The 26,706-nt window shown below is 39.1% G+C and overlaps 1 protein-coding gene and 1 pseudogene across 7 annotated transcripts in view; one reads left to right on the forward strand and one right to left on the reverse strand.

Annotated features, from left to right (window-relative positions):
- Rnf111 (ring finger protein 111) overlaps window positions 1-26,706 on the reverse strand; it is a 70,267-nt gene that overhangs the window by 14,329 nt on the left and 29,232 nt on the right. For 5 of the 7 annotated variants that reach the window (XM_031346323.1, XM_031346321.1, XM_031346320.1 and 2 more), the window contains 6 exons: window positions 23,538-23,664; window positions 19,236-19,399; window positions 17,682-17,876; window positions 13,048-13,364; window positions 9,310-9,565; window positions 347-695 (listed from right to left, as the gene is read on the reverse strand). In XM_031346323.1, the coding sequence (XP_031202183.1) occupies window positions 347-695; window positions 9,310-9,565; window positions 13,048-13,364; window positions 17,682-17,876; window positions 19,236-19,399; window positions 23,538-23,664 (1,408 nt within the window). The remainder of the gene's footprint in view (window positions 1-346; window positions 696-9,309; window positions 9,566-13,047; window positions 13,365-17,681; window positions 17,877-19,235; window positions 19,400-23,537; window positions 23,665-26,706) is intronic. The other 2 variants (XM_031346324.1, XM_031346319.1) reach the window with 1 other exon arrangement.
- Window positions 6,470-6,916, forward strand: LOC116073949 (annotated as a pseudogene).

The raw sequence follows: 26,706 nt of genomic DNA on the forward strand, positions 1-26,706 counted from the left end.
GCCCCCAACACCAGAGACTCTAGTGATAAAGCCTTGTCTATTAGGTGCAAGGCCATGGATTCAATACCTAGCATGACCCACCCCACCCCCAAAAAATGGTTTTTCCCAAGCTGAAGATTTACTAAAGTCACACTGCTTTGTTTGACTGTTTCATTTTGTTTCTACCAAATAGGTGTGATGGTATATATCTTAGCACTATGTGGCTAAGGCAGGAGGCTTAAAAATTCAAGGCCAGTCTGTCACACACAGTAAAACCTAGTATCAAAACATAAAACATTTCATACTTGAAAGATCAACAGAACATAAAGAAAAGCATGCACAGTCTCCTTAAAACCATGAGACCTACGTTGGATGCTGCATCATCCTCCTCCTCTGAACTTCCATCCGCTGCATCACTTCATGAGGGTGCAGTCTCTGGGCTGACGGTGCTGGGGCTGGAATATGGTGTGAAATTGGCTGGTGAGCAGGAGGAAGATGCTGAGGGATGGGTGCAGCTGTACTGCCTAAATGTGTTGGGGGTGGCGGTGCCACAGGGTGAGATGCTGCATGAGAAGATATCTGAGAATGGAAAGCATGGACAGGATGAGGAATCACATAATCCACTTGGGGTGGAGGCTGAGTCTGAGGAGGGGCACTTCCATGAGAGTGATGGCAAGCTGAGGCTTGATGGTGCAGTGGTCTTGTCAAGGAAGCATCTGCAAGAAAAGTGTTTCTTGTCAATACTTACAGCTCTACTTCATTCATGGCATTACAACTTACAACACCCTATTAGGGACTCGACCAAAATTTCTGGAAAAGTCCAATAAAAACTGGTAAATACCGAGATGACAACCATATATGCAATTCCTTTTCTCATTTTCATACACACACACACACACACACACACACACACACACACACACACGCGCGCGCGCGCGCGCGCCATATTTGTAGAACATATGTGTCAGAAATACTTTAAATACAGATAGACAAAACATGCTTCCTTAGGGTTACCATTATTAATATACTCACCTCTAAGACACCGGTATACATTTTTACCATCACATAGTCACCAATGTTTTGTTGATTGTCATCATTTTTACTAATATGTTAGTATGTGTCTTTAAGGATTTATATATGTATTTATGTATGTAAGTGATCTTATATAAATATATGTATGTCTGCATGACAGAGAGGACATCAAATCCTACTACAGATGGTTGTGAGCCACTATGTAGGTGCTGAGAATTGGAAACAGATCCTTTGAAACAGCAGCCAGTGCTTGGATGGAAAGCCATTTCTCCAGCATGTGTGTGTGTGTGTGCGTGTGTATTTTTGTAACAAGGGTAGGTATCTTTGGAGGCATGTCTGTGTGTATGTGCGAAAACGAGTGAGTGAGTGTGTGTGTGTGTGTGTGTGTGTGTGTGTGTGTGTGTGTATGTATATTTTAGTAACAAGGGTAGGTGTCTTTGGAGGCGTGTGCATGTGTTTGTAACATGTATAGGTGTCTTTGGAGACGTGTGTGTATGCGTGTATTTTTGTAACATGTGTAGGTGTCTTTGGAGGCGTGTATGTGTGCACGCGTGTTTTTGTAACATGTGCAAGTGTCTTAGGAGGCGTGTTTGTGTGCATGCGTGTATGTGTGCGTGCATGTGTGTGTGTATTTTTGTAACATGTGTATGTGTCTTTGGAGGCCTGAAGAGGGAATACTGAAGCTGGAGTTACATTACAGGTGGGTGGTTGTAGATGCTGGTAACCAAACTCAAATGCTCTAGAAAAACAGTACCATTCCTTTTCTTTAATTATTTTATTTTTGTTGTATGATCACTGGTATTTTGAATGCATGTATGTCTGTGTTGGGGTATCATATCTTGGAGTTACAGACAGTGGTGAGCTAACATGTGGATGCTGGAAATTAAACTGGTACATTTAATCCTCTGGTACATTTCAGAGCATTTCAGAGGTTCGGCCTGGGTTCAAGGCAGGACAAAAGTAAATTCCAAAAGTATAAATTTGTTATTTGAGATAGTACCTTGTTACATAATCAAAATAGACTTCAAACTTGTAACTTTCCCACCTCAGCCGCCTGTGTGCTGGAATTACAAGCATGCAACCACTTTCTAAATATGTCTCACTTTCCTTAATGATTTACTGTTAACGAAGAGCTGTACAGAGGAAAGGGAATGTTTTAAGTCCCACACCCCATGCTGCCAACACAACTGTGAAGCACTTCTACTGCTGCCCTTGCCTTTCTACACCGCAGGTCACATCTTGTGCTACAGACAGATAAGAAGACCTATTTGCCAAGAAAATGCCATGAAGTCAGTCCTTAACAAGATGCTTTCTTCTATGTCCTCAATGAAAATCTTTATGTTTCAAAGTCACTGTTAAAATACTCATCTCTCTTACTGAGAAACCTGCATTTATTTGACATTAAACAAAAAAGTCAAGTTTGGCATAATATGCCATCTATAATCTCAGTTACTAGAAAAGGTCAAATTAAGGTAGGTGAAAAATTCAAAGCAAGCTGAGCGACACAATGAAAAAAAAAACATAAAATAAAAATAAAAGCCTTGGATTTTAGTCCAAACTTCATTTCATTAAGGAATTATTTTTGTTTGGTTGGTTTTGTTTTTTAAAACAAGGTTTCTCTATGTAACCCTGGCTGTCCTGGAACTCACTCTATAGACCAGGCTGGCCTCAAACTCAAAGATCTACTTGCCTCTACCTACTGAGTACTGGGATTAAAGGGTATACCACCACGCCGAGTAGGACAATATTCTTTAGTGCATCTGTCTGCACATTTCTGTCTACATGCACATCCTCTTGCAATACACATATGGAAGTGTGTGTGTGTGTGTGTGTGTGTGTGTGTGTGTGTGTAAGTAAGTCAGAGTTAGACATAGAACGTAGTTATTATTAACTCTTGTGCTGGCCGGTTTCATGTTAACTTGACACAAACTAGAATTATCAGAAAGAAGGAAACCTCAATTGAGAAAATGCCTCTAAGAGATTCAGCTGTAAGTCATTTTTTAAATTAGTGACTGATGGAGGAACGCCCAGGCCATTGTGGGTGGTGCCATTCCTGGGCTGGTAGTCATAGGTTTATAAGAAAGCAGGCTGAACAAGCCAAAAGGAGGAAGCCAGTAAGCAGTACCCCTCCACCATGGTTTCTGCATCAGCTACTGCCTCCAGGTTCCTGCCCTGCTTAAGTTCCTGTCCTGAATTCCTTCAATAATGAATGGCAATGTGAAAGTGTAAGTCAAACAAACCCTTTCCTTTTCAAGTTGCTTTGGTCACAGTGTTTCATTAACAGCAACAGAAACAAATCCTAACTAGGACAAGTCTCCATTTTTTTGTTTTAGAGGTTTTCTCATTGGGAACTGGGACTCAAGGATTCAGTGAGGTTAATCCACTGGCCAATAACCTTAGGGATCTTCCGGCCTTGGTCTTTCAGCACTTGTATTACAGGTACACACTAAGCCTTCTCCATGGGTTCTGAAGATGGAAGTCAGGTCCTCAAGCTTGCACATCATGCACTTTACTGGCAGCTCCTCTCAGGTCATCATCTGGGGGATATTCTAGGTATTTAGTCTGGAGTTACAGTTATTCTCTAGTTCACTAACAGAGAACTGTCTTTTATTTATTTGTTTGTTTATTTGTTTGTTTGTTTATTTATTATAAGTACACTTTGGCTGTCTTCAGATACACCAGAAGAGGGCGTCAGAGCTCACTACGGGTGGTTGTGAGCCACCATGTGGTTGCTGGGATTTGAACTCAGGACCTTCAGAAGAGCAGTCAGTGCTCTTAACTGCTGAGCCATCTCTCTAACCGAGAAACTATCTTTTTAAGTTATTTTTCTTAACTTGTAAAACTATATTTATTTGTCTGTGTGTCAGATGGAACACACAAAGGCACATATATGGAGGGAAGAGGAAAACTGTAAGGCAGTACTCTCGACATGGTTTATAAGTTTTAAAACTATTTTTCTTGCCCAACACCACTTTTTTTCAAACAATTTTCTGAAAGACTTTTTACTAAATCAATGCTTTACTCTTCAAGACACAGCCCCAGAAGTCAGGTGATAAAGCAGGTTATTGCTAAGCACCTCTCTCTAACTCACACCAAATGTCTAGCAGCTTCCAGAACCTTTTCAACACTGTGTTCATGACTTTTACAGGTCAAAGTCCTGTTTAGAAAGTTTTAGAACTCTTAGGCAAACATTCTAAGAGACAGCCTGCTGACTGCACAGGACACCTGCTCTTCAGTCCCAATCCTTTCCTGTTAGTTTTATTATGTTTTGGTTTGGTTTCTCATCACAGGGTCTCACTAGGTAGCCCAGATTGGCTTCAAATTTAAGATTCTTCTGTCTCAACCTCTTAAGTGCTACAACTAGAGACGTGTGCCATTAAACCGATCTTCCTTTGGAAGTTTTATAAGTGTTCTTATCAAGATAGAAAAATCTGTTGGTTGCTGTTTTGTCCTACTGACAGTGTCCTTTGCCTTACAGAAGCTTTGCAATTTTAGGAGGTCCCATTTGTCAATTCTTGATCTTAGAACAAAAGCTACTGGTGTTCTGTTCAGGAAATTTTCCCCTGTGCCTATGTGCTTGAGGCTCTTCCCCACTTTTTTTTTTCTATTAGTTTCAGTGTATCTGGTTTTATGTGGCAGTCCTTGATCCACCTGGAGTTGAGCTTTGTGCAAGGAGATAAGAATGGGTGACTTGCATTCTTCTACATGCTAACCGCTAGTTGAGCCAACAACATTTGTTGAAAATGCTGTCTTTTTTCCACTGGATGGTTTTAGCTCTTTTGTCAAAGACAAAAGACCATATTGTCATATTGTCAAATGACCATAGATCTGTGGGTTCAGTTCCATTCCACTGATCTACCTGCCTGTCACTGTACCAATACCATGCAGTTTTTATCACAATTGCTCCATAGTACAGCTTGAGGTCAGGGATGGTTAGACTCCAGAGAACCAAATAACCCTATTAAAAAATGGGGTACAGAGCTAAACAAAGAATTCTCAACTGAGGAATACCAAATGGCTGAGAAGCACCTAAAGAAATGTTCAACATCCTTAGTCATCGGGGAAATGCAAATCAAAACAAGCCTGAGATTCTGCCTCACACCAGTCAGAATGGCTAGGATCAAAAACTCAGGTGACATCAGATGCTGGTGAGGTTGTGGAGAAAGAGGAATACTCCTCCATTGCTGGTGGGAGATTGCAAGCTGGTACAACTCTGGAAATCAGTTTGGCGGTTCCTCAGAAAATTGAACACAGTACTACCTGAGGACCCAGCAATATCACTCCTGGGCATATATCCAGAAGATGCTCCAACATGTAATAAGGACACATGGTCCACTATGTTCATAGCAGCCTTATTCATAATAACCAGAAGCTGGAAAGAACCAAGATGTCCCTCAACAGAGGAATGGATACAGAAAATGTGGCACATTTACACAATGGAGTACTACTCAGCTATTAAAAACAATGAATTAATGAAACTCGTAGGCAAATGGATAGAACTAGAAAATATCATCCTATCACAATACAATCAAATCACAAAAGAATACACATGGCATGGACTCTCTGTAGTTATTAACCCAGAAGCTCGGAATACCCAAGATAAAATTTACAAACCACATGAAACACAAGAAGGAAGACCAAAGTGTGGATACTTCCGTCCTTCTTAAAAGGGGTAACAAAATACCCATTGAAGGAGTTACAGAGACAAAGTGTGGAGCAGAGACTGAAGGAATGACCATCCAGAGACTGCCCTACCTCGGGATCCATCCCACATACAGTTACCAAACACAGACACTATTGTATATGCCAACAAGTGATTCTGACAGAAGCCCGTTACAGCTGTCTCCTGAGAGGCTCTACCAATGCCTGACAAATACAGAGGCGGATGCTCGAAGCCAACCATTGGACTGAGCACAAGGTCCCCAATGGAGGAGCCAGAGAAAGGACCCAAGGTGCTGAAGGGGTTTTCAGCCCCATAAGAGGAACAACAATATGAACTACTAACCAGTACCCCAGAGCTCCCAGGGACTAAACCACCAACCAAAGAGTACACATGGTGGGACTCATGGCTCCAGCTGCATTTGTAGCAGAGGATGGTCTTGTCAGTCATCAATGCGAGAAGAGGCCCTTGGTCCTGAGAAGGCTCTATGCCCCGGTGTAGTGAAATGCTAGGGCCAGGAAGCAGGAGAGGGTGGGGTGGTGAGCAGAGGGAGGGGATAGGGGATGGGGGGTTTTCAGAGGGGAAACCAGGAAAGGGGATAACATTGAAGTGTAAATAAAGAAAATAATTAACAATAAAAAGAAAAAGAAAAATCTGTTTAAGTTTGTAAGTATATTGATGTGCATCAACTACGCATAAAATAAAACTTAAAAAAAATTCTTCTTGAAAGTTCTTCCTAACAGCTCTACTTGTCACAGAAAAGGGAAGCTAAGGCTCCCAGGGACCTGACAAGGGCACTGCTGAAGTGCGCCATGCCTTTCCTTGACGTGCAGAAAAGGCTGGGCATTAGCCTAGACAGGCACCTTGTGTCCCTAAGTACTGAACGGCCCTTTAAGAATGCTGCTCGGTGCCACGCTTTTAAAAAAGAGTGGATAGTGTGCACACTGGATCGGTGCAACCTGGGCGAAAAAAGAGTGCAAGATAGAGTTTGAAGACTTCGAAGAATGCTTTCTTCAGTTCAAAACGATGAGGCGGATGCATGAAATCAAGCAACAGCGGAAAAAGCTAATAAAGGAAGGGAAATACACCCCTCCACCTCACCATTCGGGCAAGGGGGAGCCCAGGCCCTGAGCAGAGCAGCTGGGAGCCACTTTCATGCTGTTTCTACTGGAGAGAGAGAATGGTCAAGGAAAGTTCCTTCTTCAAGTATGTAAAAATAAAGAATTACCCAATCTGAAAAAAAAAGAAAAAGAAAAAAAGAAAAGGGAAGCTTCTTTGAGCTTCAGAGGCAATAGCAATGGAAAGATATTCAACCCCCAAAGCAGCAGATGATGATATATATATATATTTATAGAGAGTGTCACACTGAAAATGAAATAAAATCCAGGAATCAAGTCAGATGCAAGGAATGTGAATATAGACTAATGTACAAGAGACAGTCTAAAATTGGTGGTTTATGATACTTGATGAAATGTGGGAATTCAGGAGTGTCTCCATTCAAACTTACATTTGCTCCACTGTTGCTTCTTTTTATTATATAGTTTTTGACTTAGCTTACTTATAAATAAAATTGTATACCTATGATTTCATTTTAGAAAAGTAACTGTATTTTAATACTTTATATAAAGTAAATTTTGGTTAAAAAAAAAAAGCTCCATTTATCACTTCTAGTATCAAGACTGCTGAACTCCACACATACTACACTAAATAGTCACAGAGTGTGCACCATGGCTCAATGGCTAAAAAGGAGCCTCTTTTCACTACATGCCTGTGTTTGAGCATTCAGAAGACTCTGGCAGGAGGTAGCTCCTGAGTACCAGGGCACATAATTAAGACACCGACTCAAATTCCTTCCTACATAATAGCAGATACCTTTATTTCTAACATCTAATAGCACAGCTTTATAGATCACAAAACATTTCAAAGATGGCTTTCCAAACACAGTAGTTTCATTGCTTACTCTAGACCAGGCACTTTCAAAAGCAAATAAATGTTTTTCTAACATAATAGTACTTGTGGTGTGCAAGTTAGTCACTTAGGTCAAAATTTTGTAAGCTACAGCAATCAGTATTATTCCCATTTCGCCAATGTGAAGAAACTGAAAAAAAAAGTGGTAAATAAGTCTCCCAAAGTCACTAAGCTAGCCCATTGGAGCCGGGAAGTCCACTCAGACCATCATTGCATGTAAAACCCAGTTGTTTTCCTTCAACCACTTGTTCCAGTGCAATTTCAATGAAAAAGAGATATTAGAACAGCATATATTATAAATAAATTATGCTAGGAATGTTTTTTAAAGGGAAATGGGGAAGCAGAGAACCTATAGAGATACAAATACACTACGATGAGGAAAAGCAACAGGGCCATCAGTCAAGACATCTCTCAAGCAGGAAAAGTCAAATTCTACCTTTGCTCACAGAGCCCCCAATAACAAAGATAAACTGGATGATCCCGTGGAGGGAAATTTAACAGAACTGACATGAAAGTGTATTTGTTTGGCTATAGAAAGACTCAAGTAACTGCAAACAACTTAAATACTCATCAAGAGAGAATAGATTTAATATAATAGAATGTTCCAATAGTGTTTTAAAAAAAAAAAAAAGTAAGGGAAAGGAGTGAAAAACAAACACTACTGAGTTTTATGAGTCAGTATGGTGAGAAAATAATAATGTATTGTTGAATCAAAGAAAAACACAGAATGCTGTATAATAAAAAGGCTCATTTTTTTTTTAATAGGTAGATACACTGTATAACTACAAAGAAAACTTCTGGGAGTTTTTATAATAAACTCTAAAGAGTTGCTACCTCTGAGGAACTAAGATTAGTGAGGCAGGAAAAAGAGCTTTTAGTTTTTCATTTTACAATATTCTGGTTTAAACATTGTAGAAATTATATGACACACTTTTATGATAAAGATAAAACTACTTTAAGTAAAAAACATCAATCTTTATTGGTCAAATGAAATCATCTGCCTATTAGATAAAAGGGAAGGACAGGAAGCCACACACTAAGGTCTGAGTAGGAAAGGGTGCGCTGAGGACTGCCAGCAAGTGTAACAGAATAGTTCACTAGTACATCAGTGCTAACATTAACTGGTGAAATCTTTGGAAAACAAATTCTGTCTCTAAACATACAGCCCTCTCTTTTATGTCTTAATTGACTCAGAATTCTTTGAATAAAATTTGAGATCTCTTGAAGAAATTTCCTTTACTGTGCCTAGAAATGCTACGAAACTTTCACATTTCTTCATACTCTTAAAAACTAAAGCCAAATTCCTTAAAAATTTCTGACTTAATATAAGGTACCACCTGGCAGTGGTGGTGCACACCTTTAATCCCAGCACTTGGGAGGCAGAGGCAGGTGGATTTCTGAGTTAGAGGCCAGCCTGATCTACAGAGTGAGTTCCAGGAGAGCCAGTGCTACACAGAGAAACTCTGTCTCGAAAACAAACAAACAAACAAACAAACAAGAATATATGGTACCACTCAATACACCTCAATTTCATATACAGTTGTATGAGAAAAATAAGTTCATTTTTAAGCTGACTAAAATTCATAAACTAGGATCATTGTAATTCCTTGGGGGAATTAAAGTGGCCCATTTCCATACTCTAGCTCTTTGCCCCCTAAATTCATACTTACAAGGAGGCGGCATGTAATGCCGACATGACGAGAGAGAAGGCTGTGGAGGTGGCTGGGGCTGAGGCTGTGCAACCATGCTGGAGCCATAGCCATCTATTGATAATGGCTGAGTTGGGGCAGCAGCAGCCTGATGGCCAAAGACTGCAGCCCGGGAAGAAGAAACAGGGCAGCAGGGGTCAAAGGCAGATGCACCATGGAAACCCCCACTTCCATGAGTCCTGAGAGCACTGTTGCTCAGATCGACTGGCAATGCCTGCTGGGTAAAGAACAATTAAAGTTTAACTTTCTTTTTTTTTTTTTTAAAGATTTATTTATTTGTTATATGTAAATACGCTGTAGCTGTCTTCAGATGCACCAGACAAGGGCGTCAGATCTCACTACTGGTGGTTGTGAGCCACCATGTGGTTGCTGGGATTTGAACTCCTGACTCTTCCGAAGAGCAGTCGGTGCTCTTCCCCACTGAGCAATCTCACCAGCCCAGAGTTTAACTTTCTAAAGTTTTATGAAAACGTCATTTCTTATCACATGACAAAAATAATTCTAGAGCTCTCTCTAGGAAAACAAGGTCTTCAATAAATTTGGAAATGGCAATTCTTTGTATGACAAAAATCAAACACAAACAAAATAATGCATAAAGCTTGAACTTTAAGTATAAAATACAAGATAAGCATTTAACTAATGTCACTGCAAAATTTATTTCTTAGGGCTAGAGACATATCACTAGCTTAAAAAATCTGATGCTTTTGCAGAAGAGCTGGGTTCTAGCACCCAAAGTAGGTAGCTCACAACTGCCTGAGACTCCAGTTCCAAGGGATCTGAGGATCTGACGTTCTTTTCTGGCCTCTCTGGACATGAATGTATGAATGAGGTGCATAAAGACAAGCAAGAATACACACTTACACACACACACACACACACACACACACACACAATAATTTGAAAAAAAATTTAAGGATTGATTTCTCTTACATTATGTACCATTGAGAACAGAAGGTTTGAAAGCACATCTGCTTTACTCTGAAATTCTAACCAGACAGTATCCTATCATAGCACTGAAATTTTTAGAATTCTATTAACAATTGTCAAAAATTTCTATACTGTTTTATAACAGACTAAAACTCTAACAGTGAAAAAAACAAAAAAAAATAAAAAATAAAAAATAAAAAAATAAATAAAACCAAGCAGGGCATGGTGGACCACAGCTTCAAGTCCCACATTTGTGAGGCAGTGGTAGGAGGATCTCTATGAGTTAGAGGCCTAAAAAATAAAAAATAAAAAAATAAATAAAACCAAGCAGGGCATGGTGGACCACAGCTTCAAGTCCCACACTTGTGAGGCAGTGGTAGGAGGATCTCTATGAGTTAGAGGCCAGCCTGATATACAGAGTGAGTTAGAAAGAGTTAACATTTCCTCCTATTAAAGCATGTGGCTTGCAAATTTCAAGGTATACAGTAGGGTAACTTACTATAGCCAACAATGAGTGTCTCAGAATAACTCTAAGAGTCTTCATGTTCCCTACATGGAAATGATGACTTTTGTGATGGACATGAAGGCTACTCTGTCATTGTGCATAATATACATGTATCAAAATGCTATATAGAGAGATATATATAACTATGTGCTAGTTTTGTAAAATCCTAAGTAAATAAACATTTGCATCTTACTCTAAAGCAGATTATAAAGCAAGAATTGTTGGGTTTCTTTGTTTTTGTTGTTGGTATTTTTAAGTATTTTAAACACAATTCTACTAGTTAAGTTCAGTACAGTTGTAGCTTTCAAAACGGATTTCACCAGGTCTGGTTGATATACCTGTCATTCTAGTCCTCAGGTAGGACAAGCAAGGCCAGCCTTATCCCTGAACAGTGTCAAAGATGGATAGAAAGATGTTTCTGCATGAGGACATGAGTTTGATTCCTCCAGAACCCACATGAAAAGCTAAGTGCACACCTCTAAGCTCAGCAATGGGGAAGCAGAGAGGGCGATTCCTGGGGCTCATCTCTATCAACACCAGTCTGCTGTCCACGAGACAACTTTGAGATAAGTCAACCCTTCCTTTAAAACAGTGGTTCTCAACCTTTCTAATGCTGCAACACTTTTTTTTTTTTGTTTGTTTGTTTTGGTTTTTTTGAAACAGGGTTTCTCTGTAGCCCTGGCCATCCTGAAACTCACTCTATATACCAGGATGGCCTTGAACTCAGAAATCCTCCTGCCTCCCAAGTTCTGGAAGCGCTGGGATTAAAGGCATGCACCATCACTGCCCCACATGCTGCAACACTTTAATACAGTCCCACATGTTGTAGTGACACCCAACCATAAATCTATTTTCATTGCTACTTCTTAAGGAGTAGTTAAAAACTGTAATGCAAATACCTGTGTTTTCCACTCCTCTAAGGTGACCCCTGTGAAAAAAGGGTTGTCCAACCCCCAATAAGAGTCATGACCCACAGGTTGAGAACCACTGTTTTAAGGTATAAAGACAGTCACTCACTGACTCCAGCCAAAAGGAAGAATTGTTTATATAATTCAATCTCACCTGCACCTTTATCTTTTATTTTTGAGTTAAGGTCTTATTACATATTCCTAGCTATCTTGGAACTTGCTATGTAGATTAGGCTTGCCTAGGACTCACAGAGATCCACCTGCTTCTGCCTCCAAGTACTGGGGTTAGCTATCTCTCTGTCTGACTCTAGTCTGTTTGTCCCCACCTCCCTCCTTTTTCAAGGCAGGATTTTTCTGTGTAGCCCTGGCTGTCCTCGAACTCAGAGATCTGCCTACCTCTGTGTCTTAAGTACTTAAGCCAGCTGTACTCTTTACCAACTACAAGAGAACACTATGTGATAAACTTATTTGTTGGCAGCTCTCTCATGAATGGGGAAGCTGGTGGGGCTACCTCACCATGACCTACAACTCTATTTAAAGCTACTCTCCTTTCAGCTCCCATTGCTAGCAAAAGGAAGCTTTGCTTCACGGCAGGGCCTTCCACACACTTCCTTCCCCAGAGGCACAATGGCTTCAGACAATCCCTTAATACCCTGAACTGTTAACAGAAAGAAGCAAAACATCTTAAATCTTGGTCATTATTAAACTAACTCTTTTCAAATCCCCACCAGAGAAGAACTAGTCATTATTGTTAATCCATTAGATCCCAAAAGAGACAGCCAGAAACATTTAAAAGGCAAAACCTGGTGCTTCAGGAAGGGTCAGGAGGCACAAAAAGGCAGCCTTTCTCAATTCTATCCTGGCTTTGTTCAGCCAAATGACAAGTCAAACTTAAATTGACTTCCCTGAAATCAATCTTTTGGGTTTATTTTGTTTCTACTTGCGTTTATTGTATGAGTGTATGTGTGTGTGTTTAAGTGCTCATACACTTCTCACTATGCGGGCTCCAGGGACTGAACTCAGGTCAGGCCTGGCAGCAAGTGCCTTTACTCACCATGCCATCTACATGGACCTATAAGTGGATTTTACAATAAATATCATGTCTAATTTCCCCCTTAGCTGTTTGCAATAATTTAAACTTTCTATGTACCAAGACTCAATTTAAAAATTCACAGCTCACTACATTAGGTCATTTTTGCATTCCAGAATATGGCTTAGTTTATAGACAAACTCATTTTGGCAACACATACACTAAAGTACATTACAGGAGTTTTCAACTTCTTTATGAACACAAGTTAAGAAAAAAGGAAGGGTGGGGGAAAGGGAAAAGGGAGAAAGTGACTTGTAAAACCCACACACCTGGTCATGGTAGCTGGAACCAGAGCTGCTATTTGCTCCACAAGGCGCCTGTACTTGAGGTCTTTCCACAGGGCAAGCAGGGTCACTGAAGGAAGGAGAAACTGGGACAGCTGGGTGGGGGGTATGGTGGTGGTGGTGGTGATGCTGAAAATGATGGCCATGCTGCTGAAAACAACTTGAGTGTGGATGTGCTAATGCGTGGTGACTCTGTGATGTCCCTCCACATGGTGAGTGCTGGGGGCAGCAAGAAGGTAGCCTTGGCATTGCAGGAGGACCACTTTCTGGGACAGCACTAGATGCAGTTCTCCTCACGTCATCTTGAAACAGAAACAAATGCAAAGAATGATCAAATTCCACTGCATAAAAATAAGTACTGTGTATCAATCTGGAAATAAGAATCTAATGTGATAATGGGCTAATGAGACTGATCGACATAGTAAGGGGCTCCCGGCTGAGTCAGACGACATCAGTTGGATTCCTGGGACCTACATGCTAGAAGGAGAGAAATGACTACCTCATGTTGTCTTCTGAACTGCATGTGTGTGTGCATATGTGCGCGCGCGCGCGCGCACACACACACACACACACACACACACACACATCAATGGTGTAATTTTTAAAGTAAAAAAAGAATATAATGGTGCCATATGCTTAACACACACAGTATGCAATGTTTCCACAATGATTTTTCTGAGAATATAAATTCTGTAGGGAGTTCACATGTATCATGAACTGACAAGAGATTATTTTTTCTTAATATTTCTTAGTAATAAAGTTTCAAATATATCATGTGAATTCTTCTACTCTATGTTACAAAGAAAAAGATCTTCTAAATCCCTTTAACCAGTAATACTTTCCAGTACTATAGTCTTATGGGTATATTCAACTATACTTGAAGTCACAGCATCCACCTAATTGAGTATCTGGCTGTACCACTACCTGCCAATCCTTTCATTTCCTCTACTATCCAAACTCAGATAAGACTATTTGGGATAACAAATAAGACTAATGAGAATCTAATCAATTACTGTACATTGAACATAAAATGCAGAGGTCAATGGGACTGGGGTCCAATCATGGGGCTGAACACTTGCTTTTTACTTTTATAATAACTATTACTTTTTTTATTATATGTTGTTTGTGGAGGGGACACTCATGAAGTTTTATGTCTAATCACACTAGGAGAAATACACCTGGTACCACATTATCAACTCAATGCCTATGTGTTGAACATGCAAATACTGCAGATGGGAAACATAATTCAAATATATGCACAGGCTACAAAGGTGAGCTGTTTTGAGTATGAGTATGAAGGTGACTCCAGAATGGTCGAGGGAAGATGTGCAAGATTGGTTGAATATAAAATTTAAAACAAGGACAACAGTGTAAAATCACAGAATGAGAAGCATCAGCTTCCTCGCAGCAGATGAAAACTGCAATTATGAAACAGAAGGGCCAAGGAAAGGCCTGGGAAGAAGATGGGCATAAGAAGATTGTTACCAGGCATACAGTGCAAGTCTTGTCACTCTGAAAGAAGTCAGAAGCAAATTAAAGAAAGAACAGGGGCCAGACAATGGGTGAAAGCACTTGCCACTGAGTCTTAAGACCTGGGTTTAATCCCTGGACACCATATTGTAAAAAGAACTGACTTCTCCAAATTGCCCTTTAACTTCCACACTCACCTTGGTGTGTATATGCATATGCATATACACACACATGTACATACATTAAAAAGATAAATAACTTTAATAATAAAGAATGTAGAATGGAAACCCATAACATATACACACAGGGACCACAGGAGTACCTGTACATGTACTAGGAAATGGAACTGGTGAAGACAACAAAGACAAAGAGAATACAAGGTTAAGGCTAGAGCAAAGACACGGGGATTCTAAATAGACAGTAGTGGATCAGGCACTTAGAAAGAATTGCAAGCATAAATACAAAAAGGCTTTTACAAAGCTAATATCAGATGTTCTATGAACACACGCCTGAGACTTTATTCTTTAACTTCCTTCCCAAGAAAGATGAAAGCCTTGAGGAAAAGGACAGTTTTAGAAAATCATGGAGGGAAAGAGGAAAAACTAACAAGATATGGAAGGTAAATCACTACCAAAAGCTTACTAATGAGGCACTCAGCATTTATGGAGGCAGCAGCCTGCATGACACCTGGTCATTAACTGCACCATTTAGTTATTTGGATATGAGTGAAGTTAGCTGGCTTAAATGATTCAAAGTAGAAAACCTGTATGAAGCAGGAAACACCTGATAGGTAGAAAGTTGAACTGACATTCCATATAGTCTTGTACGGGAACTGCTTTAATTCAGTACAACTACATATGCCACTTTTATCAAGTTTCTGTACAACAATTTGACCTAGGACAAACATCTGTCTCAAAGATGATATTGTGTAATATCAAAAATGAACTGTCAGAACTACACTGAAGTTAGCACCTAAGAAATGAAATAGAGCCAGGCAGTGGTGGCACATGCCTTTAATCCCAGCACTTGGGAGGCAGAGGCAGGAGGATTTCTGAGTTCGAGGCCAGCCTGGTCTACAGAGTGAGTTCCAGGACAGCCAGGGCTACACAGAGAAACCCTGTCTCAAAAAACCAAAAGAAAAAAAAAAAAAAGGAAATGAAATAGAAGGTACTAATAACAAGTAGACATACATAATATACAAATGAAAGCTGTAAGGTGATTTATGAAATGTAGGTAGGAATATGAGTATTAATGCTATCAAGAGAGAAGTGAATGAAGAGTTGAAATCCTTACCACAAAGATGCTATGAACCCTAATCAAAATATTTAACTTTTGAAATTTCTTCTTATATAAAATGGGAATTATAATGCCAATACCAATGCATTTTTAAGTATTAAATGATAACAAAATCACATAAAAGGGGCTAGAGTAATAGCTCAGGGGTTAAGAGTTCTAGCTGGTCTTCTAGAAGACCCAGGTTCAGTTCCCAGCAACCACAATGGTGACTCACAACTGTCTATATCTCCAGTTCCAGGAGAATCTAATGTCCTCTTCTGGGTTCCATGGATACCAAGTTTTTTTTAAAAAAGTCATATAAAATACCCAAGTAAAGTACCAAGAAAGAATACATACTTAATAAATTAATAAAAATAAATAAATTTGCTTTTGCCTCCATTTCTTTTCAGAGAACATGGCGTTTGAAAGGCATCCACGGGATATCCTTCCACGAAGAGTTCTCAATTCTGTCTTTAGTTTTCTTCCAGAAAAGAATCTTTTTGAATCCAGGCATTTTCCAGTTTGATGAAAGTCACAAAGATGTTATCAGAATTAAAAGCAAACTGTATTACCGAACATAAACTGCTCTCATTAAAAATAGTAATATAGTCAACTTATAAGCTATAGCATCTATCATGTGTGTCCTTATTAGTAAGTTCCTAACAGTACCACTGTCCATCAGAGAAATCAATCTGCCTTCAGCTATTGAGAAAGAACCAGCACTATAACTGCTAACTGAAAAAGAAAGAAAGAAAGAAAGAAAGAAAGAAAGAAAGAAAGAAAGAAAGAAAGAAAGAAAGAAAGGGAGAGAGAAAGAAAGGAAGGAAGGAAGGAAGGAAGGAAGGAAGGAAGGAAGGAAGGAAGGAAGAAAAAGAAAGAATGTGATCAACACAGAAAATACAAAATTCTTTAGGATGGTTACATAGCTCAATGATTTAAAAAACACACTCAAGGGCTAGAGAGATGGCTCAGAGGTTAAGAGCACTGATTGCTCTTCCAGAGGTCCTGAGTTCAATTGCCAGTAACTACATGGTGGCTCACAACCATCTGTAATGGGATCTGATGTCCTCTTCTGGTGTGTCTGAAGACAGCGACAGTGTACTCACATACATATAATAAATAAAGAAATCTTTAAAAACAAAACAAAACAAACAAAAAACAACACACTCAACACATGAGGTCCTCAGCTCAAAACAAACAAACAAACAAACAAAAGGAAGTTCTTTCTGACCTTGGGTTAGGCAACACTTCTTATATATAATGCCAGCAGAACAAGGAGCAATGACGAAAATAGAGAAAATGACATCATTGAAACCCTTAAAACTCCTATCCCCATCTTACCTGATTTCAGAATATGCCTAGGAATAAAACTGATGGGCCATGAGGGAACTCTGTTTAACTTCATGAGGAGCAGCCAGTGTTTTACTCAGCAACTGAACCTTCTGCATTCTACCAGCACATCACTAGAGTTCCAATTTCTCTATCTATGACCAAGTTCTGGTGACTCTGCTTCTCTTTGTTTTTCTAAGTTATGGACACCTGTGTAGGTGTGAAGTAACTATGTATCTCAACGTGGTTTCAATCATGTTTCATGAATCAACAGTGATGCTCAGCATCTCTGCATGGGATTCACTAGCCTTTGGAATGTGGCTGGTCAAATACTTTGTCTATTTTTAAATTAGGCTGCTATGTTTTTATTATTTCAGAGTGCGTTATGTATTCTGTTACTGGAACCCTCATCAGACATGACTTACAAATATATTTTCTTACATTCTATGGACTGTTTCTTACTTTCTTGCTATTGTTTTCCTAACATGAAGTACCTCACCGTAGAAGAATACACTCTTGCCAACACTGAGAACAGTCTTACGTACCGCCCACAGAAGAACCAGTTGCACTATTGCTTGTAGGAGTAGCTTCAGTCTCTGACACTGTGGAAGGCTGGCTACTGGCCACAGTTGAAGTTGTATCAGAGGCTTGCTCAGAGGTAGATGGATTTGAATTGTTAATGGAAGCGCTAGTAGTTTGTGAGTCCATTCTAGTAGAAGTGGTTGGTACTACAGTAGGTTCTACAAAACATAAAACATCAATTTAGCAACTCACAGAAGATTAAAGAACAGTTGTATTTTAATTTGAATTAGCAACTTATTTTTTTCCTTTGGAACAGTCTCTTGCTATATAAAGATAGGTTGGGCTAAGAATTCCCCTATTATGGCCTACCAAGTGTTGCTTATAGGTACATGTCCCACACCTGGAGAAGTTAACCTCACTACGATAACGACAAATAAAGAAGCAGCAGCAGCATTAAGAACAAACTTCCTAGTAAGTATAACACACAATAAAGTACTTATGAAATTTCACTGCAACATCAAACCAAAATGCCACTGAAAGATAAGAACTTTATTAAAAAACCCCAACATGCATGTATAAGCTAATTAAACAGATGTTTAGTTTTCCAGTAGGACTAGTGCTGTACATCACTGCTAAAGTGTTTACCTAGTATGTTTGACACCCTGGATTTGATCCCCAGTACCAAGAGAAAAAAGTTTTCAGTATCTGCTAAGTTTTCTGGTTTATTTACCACAAAGGAAAAAAAATTAGAGCAAAGTCCAAGTTCTGCCCCTGGGCCACTTAGTCACACATTCAAGCAACAAACTGCACTCTGGCACAGCATAATTCCAAGCCAGGCTGCCCAGCTAGTGCTTATAATTTTATCACATTATGACAATGCTAAGTTACTAACCAGTCTCCATGTCCTTACCAGGAAAACTAATAAGGCAAAGGTGTGTCTCGGAGAACTACAAAACCTGACTATTCATAATGTACCTCATTTTCACCCTTTACATATAGCAACCACTTCACAACATTAGATATCACTTTTACTATTTATGTTAACCTCATTTTTCCATGCCTTTGTTTTTGAAATTTTATAAATGTAAATAAACACAAATTTAAAGATTTTAAGAATAATAACACATCAATATTTTCCAGTAAAAATTAAATTATGACTAAGGTAAATTTCAAACATTGGATTACAAAATGGTCATTTAAGATATTTTGTCAAGGGCTGGTGAGATGGCTCAGTGGGTAAGAGTACCAACTGCTCTTCAGAACGTCCTGAGTTCAAATCCCAGCAACCATATGGTGGCTCACAACCATCTGTAATGAGATCTGATGCCCTCTACTGATGTGTCTGAAGACAGCTACAGTGTACTTAGATATAATAATAAATAAATATTTGGGCCAAAGCAAATGGAGTCTACTGGAGCAAGCAGAGATCCTGAATTCAATTCCTAGCAACCACATGATGGCTCACAACCATCTGTACAGCTACAGTGTGCTCATATACATAAAATAAATAAATAAATCTTTAAAAAAATATTTTGTCAAATTTTCTTCATAACCCAACAGCTACTATTCCAACTTACCATCTTCATCAACAGTAAGGTCCACAACTTCTGCTGCATTCTGCCTCAGGGGCTGTATAACAGTAGAGATCCTACTGCGGTTTCGAGGCTCCTGTGACCGTCCTGTATGTGAACTTGAACCTTGGCTCCAATGAGATCTGGAGTGCCCAAGAGTTGAACGAGACCTTAAATGATGTCAGCATAAAGTTAGTAAACATAAATAAAGAGTGGATCCTTTTTCGGTCACTCTAAAAGTCCACAATCTTATCTTATAAAACTAAATTTTTCACACAAGACTTCTCCCAATTCGAGGCCAGCCTGGTCTACAGAGTGAGTTCCAGGACACCCAGGGATATACAGAGAAACCGTCTCGAGAGGAAAAAAAAAGACTTCTCCCCAAGAAATAACAGTCATTGGATTAAAAACAATGACCAATGATGCAATATCAGGCACTAAATAAGCTGCTAAATGAACCACCAACCAGAGAACCAAAGCAGACAATAGATTATGTCAGATCAACCATTCAGAAATACAAAAGACTGCTCTTAATAGTCACTGTTTTAGATATAATCTACTCACTTGGATTATAAGTAAATATTACCATACACTGTGTGATGGCTTGTATATGCTTAGCCCAGGAAGTGGCACTATTAGAAGGTGTGGTCCTACTGCAGTAGGTGTGGCCTTGTTGGGGAAAGTGTGTCACTGTGAATATGTGCTTTAAGACCCTCATCCTAGATGCCTGGAAGCCAGTCTTCCACTAGCAGCCTTCAGATGAAGATGTAGAACTCTCACCTAAGCCTGTACCATGCCTACCTGGATGCTGCCATATTCCTGCCTTAATTATAATATACTGACCCTCTGAATCTGTAAGCCAGCCTCAATTAAATGTCGTTCTTATAAGAGTTGCTTTGGTCATGGTGTCTGTACACAGCAGGAAAGCCCCTAACTAAGGCACACTCCAACATCCCAAATTACTCACTATAATAAAGAAACACAAATAAGATACACAGTTATATCTGTATAATGTCCCAAGCTAGGTTTGCAGAATTTAACTTTAGAAACCATATACCAGGCCAAGCTTCTAGTATATGGTATGGTATCTGGCCATAGCTAACTAACATAATACACAGAAATATAAAGACAGCAGAGAGAGTCCCTGGAGTCAGCAAAGATTAAAGCACTGGCTAGTTTATGAATTTGTGAGTCATAAAGAGCATAACTTGCTTGAACTATTTACGCATCAAATCACAACCTTAAATACCATAAGTGAGTTGCATTGCACTCTTTTCAATCACTCATAGACATTTAGATATTTTGTAAGGATTCATAATAATGATGAAAGTATTTACTGATAGTATGCTAATATTCTTAACCTACTCAAGGCTTCAGGAGAACAACTAAATCTGCTTTTGAAAAATGAGGCAAGTAAGTCACAAGTTGTTACACAGCTGGATCTTTGGTATGCTCAGACTAAGCATAAAACTGTGAATATTTTGTTTGTTATCAGCACGTGTGAAAAATATGAGTCAGATCCATTAGGCACTGTGTTCCTAAATGCAAAGTTAGCAGAGGTGCCACCATTAAGAAAAAATATATACAAAAATTCAAAGTGGGATGAGTGGTCTTTAACAACACTAAAGCCCACAAGAGTTTAAAAAAGAATTCAAAACCTAAAATTCTGAAGAGATAAGAGTATGAAAGACAATGCATATATGAGAAAGCATTGCATATTATGAGCCATCATAAACAAACCTAAGATAAAAATCATTTCTTATGAGACAAATATCCTCATAAAAAACTTTTGAGAAGCCGGGCAGTGGTGGCGGCACCTTTTAATCCCAGCACTTGGGAGGCAGAGGCAGGCAGATTTCTGAGTTCAAGGCCAGCCTGGTCTACAGAGTGAGTTCCAGGACAGCCAGGGCTACACAGAGAAACCCTGTCTTGAAAAACAAAAACAAAAACAAAACAACAACAAAAAAAAAACCTTCTGAAAAAGGACTACTACCGAAATGACTCAGTGGTTAAGAGCACTTGCTATCCTTTAAAAAGATCCTAGGTGCTAAGCACCCATATTAGGTGACCCACAACTATCTTTAACTCCATTTCCAAAGGAAATGACATCCTCTTCTGGCCTCTGTGAATACCTGCACTCAAGTGCACATACTCATGCACAGACAGAAAAACCGAGACATACAACACAGACCAGGCAGCCAGGCAGGACACATACACACACACACACACACACACACACACACACACACACAAAATCTGGGGGAGAGAGAGCAATAGTTCAGAAGTTAATAGCATTCCTTGTTCTGTAGAGGATCCTGATTCCATTCCTAGCATCTACATGGTGGCTCATAGCCATCAGCACTATAGTTCTAGAAGATTCAACATACTCTCCTGACTTGTATGGGCACTAGGAGCACATGTAATGCACAGAAATACACACAGACAAAATACACACATAAAATAAATCTAAAAAATAAAAATAACCTAAATTAGACTGAGTGGGGGTGGTGCATGCCTTTAATCCCAGAATTGGGTAGGCAGAGGCAGAGATAGGCAGATGGAGCTCTTTCTGTTTGAGCCCAGCCTGATCTACAGAGCGAGTTCTAGGACAGTCAGGGATATACAGAGAAACCCTATCTTAGGTCAGATGAGCAGGGATGCGGCTGTGGCGGGGGTGGGGTGTCTAAATTGAAAAAAAAAAAAAAAAGAAAGAAAAGATTTTCCTGAGAAGCCCAGAGCCTACGATGAGTGTGGGATCTGTCTATCTTCTCTGGGAAGCCAGCAACAGCAGGCAGCTCCAGGTCTACTTTATGGCTCTTTTGGCCTCGCAGGTTGTTCTTCCTCCAGACAGACTATTGGACAGAGCTCTAGTACAAGCAAAAGGCAACAGTGTCACAGAGGTCTTCAAGGCCACTATGACAATGGCAACTGTCAAATCCTAACACAACAGACAAAGATATTCTCTTACAACTGAAAGGCAGAGAACCAGCCCAACCATAACAAAGGTGCATTTCAGGTACTAATAGGAAATCAAGAGGGATCATGAGACTAGGTTCACTCTTAGCTGGACAAATGTTTCTGTTTAGTAAAAGCACTTCCAGTTCCACAAGGAACACAGGTCTTGCTTTCTAACAGGTGAGAGCTAACATATAAAAAATGAATTGGTGCTCTGCCTTATGAGCAATGGCAGGCTAACTGTGACAGCCTATGGCACACACAGTAGAGTGCCAATTTCCTGCTATAGGAAATATTTAAAACCAAAAACAATCGAGACGGGGCTGGAGAGATGGGTCAACAGTTAAGAGGACTGACTGCTCTTAAAGAGGATCTGTGTCATCCTAGCACCCACATGGAGTCTCTCTCTAACCTGATTCCAGGGGACCAGATGACCTCTTCTGACCTCCAATGGCATTGCACATACATGATGTACATACATACATACATGCAGGTAAAACCCATGCAAATAAATGGTAACCCTCTAAATTTTTTATTCTTCAAAAAAAAAAGAGAGAGAAAAACTATCATTTCATTAGAAGCCACACTCCAACCAAAAAGTATCAAATAGAAAAGCATACAAAATCCTCAAATGTACTTCTAAATTCATTCCAACATGAAAATTAATATTCATCCTCAGACTAGTCTGGTGTATCAAATAAACTTTTTAGCACTAATATCAATATTTATCAACTTAAGCATGGGGTAAATAAAATATTAACTTTTCCATTTCAAACAAGGGGCCATGTTGTCAGAAGTAATTCCTCAAGAGTCATCATATATTCAGATATCTATCTAAACAAATGAAATCTTTCTACTTACTTATTAGTTCAGAACTTAATTAGCATGATTATATGAAAAATAGTATCATAAAGGGCCTTAAAATTGGCTCCTATAACATAAAAGCACAATTTCAGATATAACAATGAGGATAATCTTGATGTACGCAATAACAAGTGCTATTTTTATATCAGTAAGTTTTCTTCATTTGTAAATTCAGAATTATACCCAATATTTATATTTTACTCACATCCAGACTTCATAGTTTATGGGTTCTATGTGCTACAAATTAAAAAGCCCATGTTAAAAAATATTAAGTAAAATTGTTGCTTACTTAGACCAAATGAGGCGATAATAAAAATACTATATCCTCTAAGATTCTAGCTCCACTGGTGTGGGACAGAATGTTTGCAATAGTGAGTTTTCCTGTCTCCCCAAAGTGATTCTAATGTAGCTGTGTGTCAAGCTGAGGATCTGGAGAGAATCAGTGCCGCAAACGTGGTAAAATATCTACATTTAAAACTAAAGTCTCACCGATAGCTTTCTCCAACTGTAACAATCTCCACTTCACTGTCAGTTGAGGTAACATTAATTTCTTCATTGGCAGTGACCTGGGGAGTGAAGGAAGCTTCTATCACCACAACATCTTCATCAATACTTCCTGGAAACAAAAAGCAAACCTGTGTAAAAGGCATGTGTATGCTAACCACTAATCTTCACCTTGAAGAGTATTAAACTAATTTCATATTAAATTAATATGAAAATAATGGAAAGTTACACAGCATCTTTGTTGTTGAAAAGCTAACAAATGAGCCTAAATAGTCAAACCAATCCAACTTCAGAAATGGTAAGCAGAGGGCAGAGGCAGGCAAGGGAGTAAAAGCAGCTGGATGGAACTCTGGGTAGGAATGAGTACCAAGTGGTGAGTGGGTGCAAAAAGGCATGAGATTTGAAACTGGAACCGCATCCCAAGAACTTCCACTAGATCTTCTAAAAATAAGCAAATTGAAAATAAAGTATATTTGAAAGTATAAGCAAAAATATTAAGAAAATGGTAAAGATTCTATAATTAAAGTGTGTTCTTCTGTAGGAATACACAGACAAATGAGACATAAGTTGGAGAGATGGCTCAGCAGGTAAAAGCACTTTGTTACCAAGAGTGCAGTTCTGAGTTCTACCCCTGGGACCTAAATAGTGGAAGGAGAGAACCAACTCCAAGAAATTATCCTTTGACCTTTACAAGCACACCCAACTAACCACATACAAACAGTAAATAAATTTATAAATTTAAAAATTTCCAATAGTGGGGCTGGTGAGATGGCTCAGCAGGTTAAGAGTAGCAACTGCTCTTTCGAAGGTCCTGAGTTCAAATCCCAGCAACCACATGGTGACTCACAACCATCCGTAATGAGATCTGACGCATTCTTCTGGTGTGTCTAAAGAGAGTTTCAGTGTACTTACATAAAATAATAAATAAATCTATTTTTTATGTGTATGAGTACACTATAGCTGTACAGATGGCCGTGAGCCATCATGTGACTGCTGGGAACTGAACTCAGGACACCCCCGCTCGCTCCGGCCCTTTTCACTCTGAAGCAATATACTGTAGCCGTGTTCAGACACACCAGAAGAGGGTGTCAGATATCATTATGGGTGGTTGTGAGCCACCATGTGGTTGCTGGGATCCGAACTCAGGACCTTCGGAAGAGCAGTCAGCTCTTCCCACTGAGCCACTTGCCAGCCCAAATAAATCTTTTTTTTTAAATTTTTTTAAAGAAAGTCATTTAAAAAACTTCCAATAGTAAATCCAAATAAAAACAAAATTCAACATATAACAAAGATGTCATCTCAAACCCATAGGGGGAAAATGTTAATGGGTAATTTGAGAATAGCTGGATAGCTACATGAATTCAGATCCCCTGAACCTATGTAAAATGTGGGAACAGGTGGATACTTGGTGCTCAATGGCCAGCCAGCCTCATCAAATAATGAGCTGAAGGTTCAGTAAGAGACCAACTCTTTTAAAATAAAACAGGTTAAAAATGAGACACCCAACTACATGCACATCTGCACACAAATGTGCACCACACCAAGTAGATGTAATGGGGAGAGGAGTTATAAGAAGTCTCATATGCATATCTAACTGAAAACTCCAAGGTTTTAGAGGTATAAAACAGTAAGTTTAAAAACTAAATTAATGAGGAGTTGGAGAGATAGCTCAGTGGTTAAGATCACTGGCTACTCTTGCAGAGGACCTGTATTCAAATTTCAGGACACACATGTTGGCTCACAAGTTCTAGGTGATCTAATCCCCTTCTCTGTTGACACTATATACACATGGTACACAATATATATCTAAGCAAAATATACAATAAAATAAATGAGATAATTACCAAAAAAATTTAAATGTACAAAAATAAGTCAATCAGTGGGTGAGTCAAGTAGGGCTCACTGAACAATCACAGAAATAAAACACTAAAATGAGCATCTACTCTTGAACCTAAATTTATTAGATTATCTTAAAATAACTGAACTCTGTTGGACGTGGTGGTACCTGCCTTTAATCCCAGCATTCAGGAGGATCTCTGAGTTTGAGAACAGCCTGGTCTACATAGTGAGTTCCAGAACAGCCAGGGATAAACAGTGAGAGCCTGTTTCAGTGAGTGTGTGTGTGTGTGTGTGTGTGTGTGTGTGTGTGTGTGTGTGTTTTTTTAAAGTTAGGGTAACACATTATCCAACAAGACTGCTACTAATCCAACTGAAACTTCATTTTGGTTTTCTATTTATGAACAGAAATTCTTAATAAATTTAGAAGCCAAGTAATAAAGATGCATTAGGAAAAAACTATTTCTCAAAATTCTGGTGAGCCTGATACATGAACCAATGTTTATAAAACAATATCCAATATCATGTGTATTTTAGGTGAATTGGCAAAAGCAGTGGATAAGATAAAATTGCTGTATCGTAGCAGCTAACGGCATTAAAAAGACTCAGATTTCTATCACTCACTAGCCCACAATGCTAACGACACACACTGTTATACCCAAGTATAAAACTATAGTGACACTGATAGATAAAAGTAGTTAAGCTGACCCCAATGCTATTCTGACTACAGCATGTTTGACTTAGTCATCAGACCTGGACTCAAGGTCAGGTTATTACCAATGAGGCTTTTGTCAGTCACTGGGCATATGATGCTTTTAATGTCAGTGTTCATATATTGTCTAGGGAGAAATAAAACTACTTCCAAAGAATGCAAGGAAGACAATTCTTTGAAAGAGCTGAGGTTTAAAAAAAAACAAAAAAAAGCTAATACCCACCAATATTTCAGTTTCTTGTGAATTATATGCTATTCTAAAATGATTCTTTAAATGATGTAATCAGAAAAACATGGAGAGGATTAAATGAGAAACACAAAACTCTCAGAACTGCACTGTGGCTGAAGCTAGTACCTTCATAGCATCATCCACTGTTGAGAGCAGAGGATCTGGATGTAACTCCTGGGGCATTCTGGCACAGTAGCTGGTAACATTTTACTGTCTATAAGCTACGATACTTTCAGATATGCTTACATAGGTGTGCAAGTTTGTACAGCAAAAATTCAGAAAGAGCTAGTTGAACAAATAGGCAATACTCAAGCACAGAACTGCACAACTGTGCATGTTGATATAAAAAGTCTTTTTTTTTTTTTTTTTTTTTTTTT

This window comes from Mastomys coucha, unplaced genomic scaffold (assembly GCF_008632895.1).
Source record: "Mastomys coucha isolate ucsf_1 unplaced genomic scaffold, UCSF_Mcou_1 pScaffold23, whole genome shotgun sequence".
Taxonomy (NCBI): Eukaryota; Metazoa; Chordata; class Mammalia; order Rodentia; family Muridae; genus Mastomys; species Mastomys coucha.